Here is a 10626-nt window from a genome sequence, read left to right on the forward strand (position 1 = left end):
ATATAATTGAACAAAAATCATATCAAGATTAGTTACCTCATCAATATCACACATGACAACTTTTTCTACAGTGTTGTGCCTTAGAATTTCCCTTGCAGTGGATCCCTCTCCTCCTCCCATTATGAAAATAGTCTTAGGACTGAAACAAACATTAAAATTATAAAGAGGAAGATGCATTGTATTAATTAATTTATCTATTTTCTGAAAACCAAAATAAATCTTAAATGACTTAAAGAATTGTACTCTTGGTGGCGGAGCAATGCTGGATGAACTAGGGACTCATGATATATGAATTCATCAATCTCTGCACTCTGAAGCTTTCCATCTATAACTAAAGCCTGCAGTTAATTAGAATAAACAAAAAGCAGAGGCAGAGATAAGTAAGTATAAAATGATCTATATTATAACATGATTTATTTCTTCTGTTCGGTGCTGTATAGTACCTTTCCAAAGGGCTTTGTGTCCAGCAATGCAATGTCCTGGTACTGACTAGCTCCAGTGTGTAAAATACTGCAGTTATTCACAGAAGCTGTGCATGTCAGCTCATTGATCATAAATAGGAAAAAAAATGAACCTTTATATATATTTTCGTACTTCGTTAAGCAGTTCTTTTTTAATTCATATTCACTAGTCAGTTGGTACACCAAAGAGAAAATGCTTTTGAAATAATTGTAATGTTTTGCATCACTCAGGAGCTGGCTACTTATGCAGCAACTGTCTGATTAGTAAGAATTTATATAAACGCAAATGTAAAAGAATAAACTAATTGAACTACCTATTAAGGGCAAAGCACCATCTCAAGTTCTCTTCAATCTCTTCTTCATACCAACAGCTCTTCCTCCTACTCTCCCCATAACCTCCATTCAAATTCGATGCCGAGATGTCACCCATTTCCTTAACAGATCGCAAAGAACTAAATAAAGACTGTAAGCTGTTAGCTCGTAGAGTTGTAAGCAAGAAAATAGCTAGTGAAGGGTTGAGTTGAGAAAGAAGGAAATGCGCTTCAATTATAAAGAGGATGAAGAGTGGGGGTCGCCATGATATCAAGCGTTTAAATTGAGGAGGATTGTGTATCTTTTGATGATATATATCTCACTTTTTCTTGGAATGGAAACTTAAATATATGTATTCTTCTTATAGTATGTCATAGTGGTTATATTCAAATTCCTAAGATATTTTCTTCGAAGTAATGAGAGATCTATATGGGTTGTTGAGATCACACGAGAAAAGTTGAGCAGTTTTTGAGGATGATTTGATTCGGGTCACTGCGCGTGGGAGTTGATATCGGGGATTGGGTGAGGATGAGCTGGATTCTTGATGGTCATCATGTTTTTGATGATGCATCTTCATTGCTTATCTGACCAGTCGATAATGGGTTTGGGTAATTGGGTTTGGAGCTCCTTGTACCTGCTTGCCTATACCCATCTCAAAGACCCGTTAATTTTTGCACAAAATTGTGTTATCGAAGGCTTATTTGTCAACCTCTCAAAATACAACGAGATTAGGTTTCGATCCAGTCGAAGTTGAAACCCCTCGAGAGCTCTTATTAGCTCTCTTGGATGTTATTTATAGTGTATAAGTAAACAAAAGAGTTTGTTTCTAACCGATGTGGGACTAAACAACAAATGAGCAAACAACTCTCCCCATGTTTCCCCTTAAGCTGAGCATACATATCGTACATGCCAAGCTTATTGCAAACAAAATTTACTTATGCTCTCCCGAGAGGGTTTGTAAGAATGTATGCAAGTTGATGTTCTGATGGTATGTGATTGATTCTAATGATTCCCTTCTCCATCTTCTCGCGAATCAAGTGGCAATCAATCTCTATATGTTTTGTTCTCTCATGGACCACTGGATTCTCAGCTATGTGAATGGAGGCCTTGTTGTCTCTATATAAGCTTATGGGACACTCCGGAGAATAATCAATCTCTATTAATATATCTCTAATCCAGATCAACTCACAAGTCAAATTCGCCCTGGCTTGATATTCAAACTTAGTTGAAGATCGAGAGACTACACTCTGTTTCTTACTCTTCTATGATACTAGATTTTTTCCAAGAAATACACAATACCCAGTAATTGACCTTCTGTCCTTCAGGGATCCTGCCCAATCTGCATCTGAGAATTCTGCAACTCTCGTGTGACCGCAATATGAATAGAGTACTCATTTTCCTTGAGTTTTCTTAAGATACCTAAGAATAGAGAGTCAAGAGATTATTTTCCCTAAGTAGCATTCTTGTAAGTACAAATGGAATTCTCATGTCTCTAAAATAGATATTGATCCACCTCTACAGGAGGTGGGTGGAGAATCAAGAGAAGCCCTTTAAGTGACTTTTCGGGGATCTTCTACTTAAAGTACGAGACCACGTGGGCACTGGGTCGGGTCGGATCACGAGCCTACTCGTTCAGCTCGCTCTTGAGCTCGGCTCGGCTCGGCGAGAGACGGACCTGATTCGGTCCGCTACAATAGCGGGTCGTACCTCTAGTAACAAGTGGGATAGCAGCTCGCTTAGCCCACCGAGCCTAGCGAGTGAGCTGGGCCTAAATGTAAGCAGGCTAGCCCGCTGAACTTGGCCCTTTGTCTCGTATACAAAATTTTCCTCTTCATGATTTCATCAGTTCATCCCTTGGATCTTTGCCTATACATAATATAAACATTGAATCACTGCAGGAGCACAAAAGAGCTGACAGCTAGGCCCGAGAGGATGTCTACAATGGCTCCGCTACCTAAAGGGGTCTTTTGAGGATGTGTAGCTTTCTTTGAGGAGGAAGACAAAGAGAAGGAAGAAGATTGAACTCTATTACAAGTTGACATATTTTTCTCTATTTTTATTTGTTTAATGTTTATTATAATTTATTCCTATATTTTTAAAATAGTGGAACAATTAGTTGTCGCCCATGGAATAGGGCTTGCTACGAACCACATAATTTTTTTGTTTTTGTAATGTTCCTCTCAGTCATTTTATACAAATAACAATTTTATTAAATAAAATTATTTTTTTCTTTCTATAATGGTTGCATTATTAGTTAATTACATATAAATTTTAAGTGTTAAATAGTGCTTAAAATTTATTTACAAAACTAAAAACCATTTACAAAATCTAAAAAAACATGGTGGGTCGAGCGAGCCGGCACATGTCATGGCCAACTTCACTTAATCTTGTCCCGCAAGTGGGTTGGGCTGAGGCCTAAGCCCATGAACAAGTGATACAACATGGCACGCTTGTCTCGCTACAGGACGTAGACCGTCTTGTCTCGCCACTGAGCTCGTGCGACCTGGCTTGCGGGATGAGCCAGCTCATCCGTTGCCTACCCCTACTTAAGAATCATCTTCACAACTTTCATATGAGGTTTCCTAGGTGTCGAGAGAAACTGACTAACTACATTAATAGAGAATATAATATCTGGTGTTGTGACTATTAGGTGGTTTAGCATCCCTACAAATCGCCTATATTCTTTAGTATCCTCCAGTAACTCCCCTTAATTTGGTAATAGTTTGACAATTTCATTCATAAGTGAGTCAATATCCTTGCATTCTAACATCCCAGCATTTAGCAACATATCAAGCATATATTTTCTCTGAGATAAGAGAATTATCTTCTTCGATCTAGCCACCTCAATAACTAGAAAATACTTCAAGGATCTAAGGTCATTCATTTCAAATTATTGTTGTAGATACTTCTTTACATGATCAATGCCCTGTGCATCATCGTCGGCGATCACAATATCGTCAATATATACAACTAAAAGAATCTGCTTCCCACCATAAAATCTCTAGAAAACCAAGTGATCTTTTTGAGCTTGGTGAAGACCAAATATCTGGACAAATGTTGCAAAACGTCCAAACTATGCCCTCAGAGATTGCTAAAAACCATAGAGGAATTTTTTTTAATCTGTAAACCTTGTCACACTTCCCCTGAGCAACAAAACCTGGTAGTTTCTCCAATTGATATAGTGGTCAATGATAGCAGGTGGCAAGAGAAATAAGAATACGGATAGATGTCATCTTAGCAATAGGGGAGAAGATATCGATATAATCAAGGCCATAGATCTGTGAATATTTCTTTGCAAGTAGTCGAGTTTTGAGGCAAGCTAGAGAGCCATCTAGATTTACTTTGACAATATAAACCCATTTACAACCAACTATTTTCTTTCCTGATAGTAGTGAAACGAGATCCGAAGTCTCATTCTGTTCTAAGGCTGTCATCTCTTCTTTCATTGTCACCATCCAACCTAAGTTAGATACAGCTCCTAACAAATTATTAGGAACATGGTGAGAATCCAAAGAAGATATGAAAGAATAATATAATGGAGATAACGACCAGTAGGAGGCATAGTGTGTAAGAGGATATCGGGAACTTCAAGAAGGTCTTTTATCCTTACGGAGGATGATGGGAAGATCATCAGTAGGCTAAGCACTTGGCTCTACAGCCACACTTTAACTTGTTGTTGGGTGGATTTGGATGGTAGCTGAAGTTGTGGAGCAGTACGCCTTGTATAAACCTGAACTGGTTCCACAAACTTAGATGGTGGATCAATTTGTATAGTACTTATTGAAGGAACGTTGATAGTGGTTTCCCGAACAATAAGGTAGTCACAATCATCGGGACGGTATAAGAACTCATCAAAGGCAACATGTCCTGGTTTATTCTCAAAGAACAAAACATCAGCGAAAACAATATAACGATTCAAGGACGGGAAATAACATCTCTATCCTTTTTGAGTTGTAGAATATCTGCAAAGAATGCCCTTAATAGATTTCGAATATAATTTCATCTATTGAGGACTATGATTGTGAATAAAGCATAGAGACTCAAAGATCTTATGAGGTAAATGAAAACATCTTCAGCTGGATATAAAAGGAAGATCGGAGTTTTGTTTTGTAAGATAGATGAGGGTAATCAATTAATCAGGTAGCAGGCTATCAAAATGACATCCTCAAAAATATTTTGGAACTTGACGATAAAATAACAAGTTCCTAGCATTTTTTAGCAAGTGTTTGTTCTTACGCTCAGCCACCCCATTTTGTTGAGGTGTGTAAGTATAAGACGACTAATGTAAAATTTTATTTTCTTTCAAGTATTTGTGAACAAGATTTTAAAATATTTCTTAGTTTTATTTGTTCTTAAAGTTTTAATAATGTTATGAAATTGATTTTTGACTCAATACAAAAAAGCTTTAAAACAAAGAACGACTTTTCAGTAAGTAAATCTAAGTCATACGAGAAAAGTCATCCACAAAACTAATAAAATGTTGAAAAATCGAGTTTGGATGGAATAGAACAAGGCCCACATACGTCAGAATATACTAAATCAAATGAATTACTAACCCTCCTATTGACGCGACTTGGGTAAGACACCCGTTGGTGTTTTTCAAGTTGACATGACTCACATCTAAGGACTCAACATGATTCAAATCAGAAATTAAAGTTTTAAGGATCGAAGGAAGGGGGTGACCAAACTGATAATGTTCATCAAAGGCTAATGTAGAGCTAATACAGACCACCTTGGCTGGGTCAAAGTCCAGCTCGTACATGTTATTCCGCTCATGTCCAGTGCTAATTGTCTTCTTTGTCCCAATTGCCCAAAAAATACATTGCGTAGGAAGAAATGCTATCGTACAATTTAGTGCTTTAGTAATCTTACTGATAGATAAAAGATTAAATAGAAAACAAGGAAGATATAACATAGATAAAAGTGGAATAATATTAATATTGATAAATCTAACACCTTTCATAGGTTTAGTGGATCCATCAGCCAATACTACCAAAGGAAAGGGGGTGGTAGGTATGTTAAAGAATAATATACCTCAGTTTCAAGTCATATGATCAATTTCTCCTAAATCTATAATCCAAGTACGAGACGATGACGATGTAAGGCAAGCAGTGGGTTTACCTGTCTGAGCAAATGTAGATGTAGGAGGAGATGATTATGTCTTCTTAAATAATTGGAGCTAAAATTGCTCAAGTTAGTGACGAGTATTATCATCTATATGACTCTTCTATGCAGCAACATGTGCACTCCGAGATTATTTTCCTGGTAGCTAACGACAATGAAATTTCATGTGATCTAGTTCCTTACAATAATTACAGTAGATATAGGAATCAGATGAACCCCCCTACAACTCCTCGTAGACTATCAATTCATCCCCCAAGTACTCTAAAGCATCCCTTACTACGACCACGACCTTGACTGGTCAACTGTCTATGTATAGCGAGAGTAGACCTAGTGGCAGACTCTGTTGCGATAGTTACTAGTGTTGCATGTACTGCTGATCTCAAAAAGTAATATGTCTCTGCTAGGGATCATATTGCAGAGCTCCTAATAAATTGTGGTTGTGCATAATTATAAGATTGTGGAAGAAAACAAAGAAAAGTGAATATCATCAGTTAATCCCACTGGCCTTGCATATTCAGAACATCCACTATAATGAAAAAAATTCTATCTTAACTCCTCTGCAAGGCTAATAAAGTTGCCATAATGCTCCTCAATAGTCTGACTATGCTCGTTCATCTTGCTCCGTAATAACTCATAAAGGACATCATATGCTCAATTGTCATGTCAACGCCCTGAGTACAATTGCTCAAGAACTTCCACACTTGTTGCACTCTATTACAATGAATTGCTAGTTGAAGGACTTGTGGTTTTATGTTGTTCCAACTTTGATGAAGTAACTCAGTGTCATCTTATTTTTAGGAGGCAGTAACTGGTACGGAAGGACCATTTGATGATCTTTTCCCTAACCTGAAATATAAACTCAAACTAGTTGCTTCTAGTAATTGGACCTATTCAATTTCTGGTCAGTGATCTTGTTAGAGAGCACCTCCGTATGGGTCTTTGTCTCAACTCTCTCGTCTACCAAAATAGCAGAATCACTAGAAGACGCCATCAACACAGTAAATAAGATCCTTCAACTAGTAATATCCGGTAAATAACTATCAACCTCACCAAACAACAAATTACTTTTCAACAATCAAATCATCAATAAGTAGTTACTAAATAATCTATCCACAACAAGTAATCACACCATAATCATCATAAGTAAGCACTCCACCAAATAAAACCATCCTACAAAGTTTGTTTTTTAAGAGAATGACTTATCGCTTATCTCAAAGAGATTATTAACGACTGATCGTAAGATGAAGTTAAATGATTAGCTTAGATCTATGAAGATCAAATTAGTAAGCCACATGATTATCTCAGGATCTATGAAGATCTAGTTTGTAAGCCACATGATTAGCTCAAGATCTATGAAAATTTAATTGGTGAGCCAAGTGATTAGCTTAAAATCTATGAAAATCTAGTTTGTGAGCCAAGTGATTAGCTTAAGATCTATGAAGATCTAGTTGGTAAGCTAAATAATTAGCTCAAGGTATTTAAAAATTTACTAGGTTAAGCCAAATGATTAGCTTAACACTTTTTCTCGATAGGGGATGAACACCGTTGATGAACAGTAGCACTGGATGAACAATATCCTGTTCCTATGAACAGTATCCCCCCCCCCTCCCCCCCCAGGGTTTGTTGTTGGTGGGTAGCGGCTAGGGTTTAGAAGATTAGGGAGAGGAGAGAGTGTGACTCTGATACCATGTTGAAGCGGAAACCCTTGAGAATTCTTATTAGCTTTCTTGGATATTATTTATAGTGTTTAGGTAAACAAAAGAGTTTGTACCTAACTGATATGGGACTAAACAACAAATGAGCAAACAATTCTCTCAAGAGGTCTCATCTTGAAAGGAAACTAGTTTGGAAAATTTTGAGTTACCCTAAGCCAATAAAGACCCCTACCGTAATTTAGTCTTGTTTTGATCACTCCATCCTAACTCCATTCTGAGATAAAAGTGTTGGCCTTCTTGTTTTGATGATGATGTACAAACAATTTACATCTAATAATGTTTGTCTAGTGTTTGTATTTTATATTTATTCTAGGAAAATAATATGTTGGAAGATGGATGGAATTACGCCACAAAGATCATATCCAATGGAGGTTGGCGGAATCGTGGAGTGAAGCCTTGCAATTCAAGTTGAAGATCCAAGTTCATGCTTCATCCAAGTTTACTAAGTCAAGCTTATTGAAGACCAAGATTACTTGGGTAAAGTTTAGGTGTTATATTATGTGTGTTGGTACTTTAAGCTCAATCATATATACACACACACATTATATTGGTTTTTATGTACACACACACACACACACACACACACACACACACATTATAGTTTTGGTTTCTATGTATATATAGTTATATATATACATACATATTTTGGTTTTATAGTTTTCAATATGAAACAATGAATACAATTGAAAATACATTTCTTGTTTCATACTTATATGCATATAATGATTTCATCAATATCAATTTTATTTAGTTCAATGAAATATTATTTATTATTTTTGAAAAGTTTGCAAAATATGCAATTTTGTGAAAATATTGTATTCTCGGTTTTTAGACTTAACAATAATCATATACATCTTTTATTAAGTCTACAAAATCATTTTGTAATGTTTCAAAACATAGTTAAGCTAAAATGTTAAAACTCATGTGTTCACATTTTCATGTTTTGGACTATTTTGCAAAATAATGATATTTTTTATTTGGGAGGTCCTTTTTAAAAACCAGTTTTTGTAACATGGTTATTATCATGTTTACAATCATTTCCAAAAGTTTTACATTTTTCTGATTTTATTTATTATTTTTAAAAGAGGTTTAAAAATTATATTTCTGTTTAAAACAGACAGGGTGCATGTCTTGAGTCAACTCATGAACAGTGTTGAGTCGACTCATAAACTGTTGTGTAGTTTACATATTGTTTCTGACGAATTAACTCATAACATCATGAATCGACCCATCAGGTTGAGTCGACTCATGTCTGTCATAAGTCGACTCACAAACTGTGCTGGATAGTGTGTTTTGTTTCTGCTGAGTCGACCCATGACTTCATGAGTCGACCCATGCATGATGAGTCGACTCATGAATTTTATGAGTCGACCCATAAGTTGATTTTTAGCCTGTAACGGCTACTTATGAGTCGACTCATAAACAGTACTGAGTCGACTCATAACACTGTAACAGCTGTATTTCCAGACTGTATTGTTTTGGGTTTTTTGGTCTTTTTACCTTGTTTTCTCTTGGCGTTGGGGTTTCTATAAATACCCCCACATATCCTCAGTTCTAAAACATCTGTAGGCTATCTAAAAATCACAATAGATAGCTGATCCCCATCAAACACCGATGATGAAACATACAATCTGACGACTTTCACACCCCAAAACAGCCAAGGTAAAGATTACTCAATAATGGTCTTTACAATGCTCTACAGAAGAAGTTATAATCATTAGCTCCTTCTAAAACGTGAAATTCACCTTCGCGTTTTAGTTCTTGAAACACGGGCAACCCCCGCGTTTCCAACCCTCAGCAAACAAAACACGGACGACCCTCGCGTTTTTCAACATCTCAACATCCAGCGGGCGACTCTCGCATTTTTCAATATTCAGCGGGTGCCCAACTCCGCGTCTCCAGTCTAAAACGCGGAGTTAGGATCGTGAATGCCAACTTGGGCGTTGTTTGACTCATTCAACAAGAGCTTAACGGTTCTAAAACCGTTTTCCATGATTTAAGGGCGGTTATACCCCCACTTAGGATTGATTTAAGGGGCGGTTACACCCCTTTAATCCCCTGTAAAAACGAGTAAACTCAACTGAGTTAAAGGCTTCTTTTTGGGACTGGCTTTTTGGATCTTGGACTTGGCAGCGAAGAGGAGATCTTCAGCTTGGCAGCGAGGGGAGATCGACGTTCATCCTTCAGTAACGTTCGACAACAGAGAGCTTTCATCCTTAGCTATAAACTGATTTCGGTTAAATTAACTCTTTCATAGAGTTTCAAATTCGTTCAGAGTTATCAACTCGTCCAGAGTTCTAAAACTTGCTTTGCAAGTTCTCCACAATGTCAAATCGTGAGGAGAAGATATCGTTCTAGTGAATCAAGACGTTCGGATCGTCAACGAGAAGCAAACTCGACGCGAGCATTCGAGGGAGGCATATCATCGCCACCGTGAAGAACTCAGAATTAAACAAAGGGAAGAATCCAGATCATTCTCCTCTCTTTTGTAATCAGAAAATCCAATTGTAATCGAGATTGAGAGAATACAAATCAAATTTCTTTTATGTTACTTACTCTAAATTTTTCACCAAACAACATCCAAGAGAATGTTTTAAGAAAGTTTAACAAGGGTTCAAGTTTCGTTTAGTTTTGGTTTTTGGTTTGTGAAGAAGTTTTCACAAGTGGAGGAGATCATCTTCATTTGAGCTTCAATCTCCATCTCTCTATCTTGTTGTTTCAGAGAAGAATTTCTAAACTCAATACTAGCTTTGCTTTAATTATTTGTTGTTTATCATTTTCATTAAGCTAGGGTTTACATTGAGTTTATGATTGATTTTTTCATTGTTTACACACACAACCATTGAGCTTATTGTATTTTCATATTTAGTATAATTTGGGTTGTGGGGAGTTGTAACGATTGAGAGTGAGCTTCATTGTGTTCTCAACCATATTAGAGAACAATCATTTGTTGTATTGTACTTATTGTGAGATTCACTTTGTATTAAACTAGTACACCGAGAGGAGTGTGTGGT

At 36.7% G+C, this 10626-nt stretch overlaps 1 protein-coding gene across 1 annotated transcript in view; it reads right to left on the minus strand.

Moving 5' to 3' along the window:
- The window catches only part of LOC109833763 (thermospermine synthase ACAULIS5-like), a 2779-nt gene extending 1571 nt beyond the window's left edge, over positions 1 to 1208 (minus strand). The window contains exons 1-4 of the mRNA XM_020401566.1: positions 776 to 1208; positions 444 to 510; positions 244 to 338; positions 37 to 139 (exon numbers count right to left, since the gene is read on the minus strand). Coding sequence (XP_020257155.1) covers positions 37 to 139; positions 244 to 338; positions 444 to 510; positions 776 to 891 — 381 coding nt within the window. The 5' untranslated portion in view covers positions 892 to 1208. The remainder of the gene's footprint in view (positions 1 to 36; positions 140 to 243; positions 339 to 443; positions 511 to 775) is intronic.

This window comes from Asparagus officinalis, chromosome 3 (assembly GCF_001876935.1).
Source record: "Asparagus officinalis chromosome 3, Aspof.V1, whole genome shotgun sequence".
NCBI lineage: Eukaryota > Viridiplantae > Streptophyta > Magnoliopsida > Asparagales > Asparagaceae > Asparagus > Asparagus officinalis.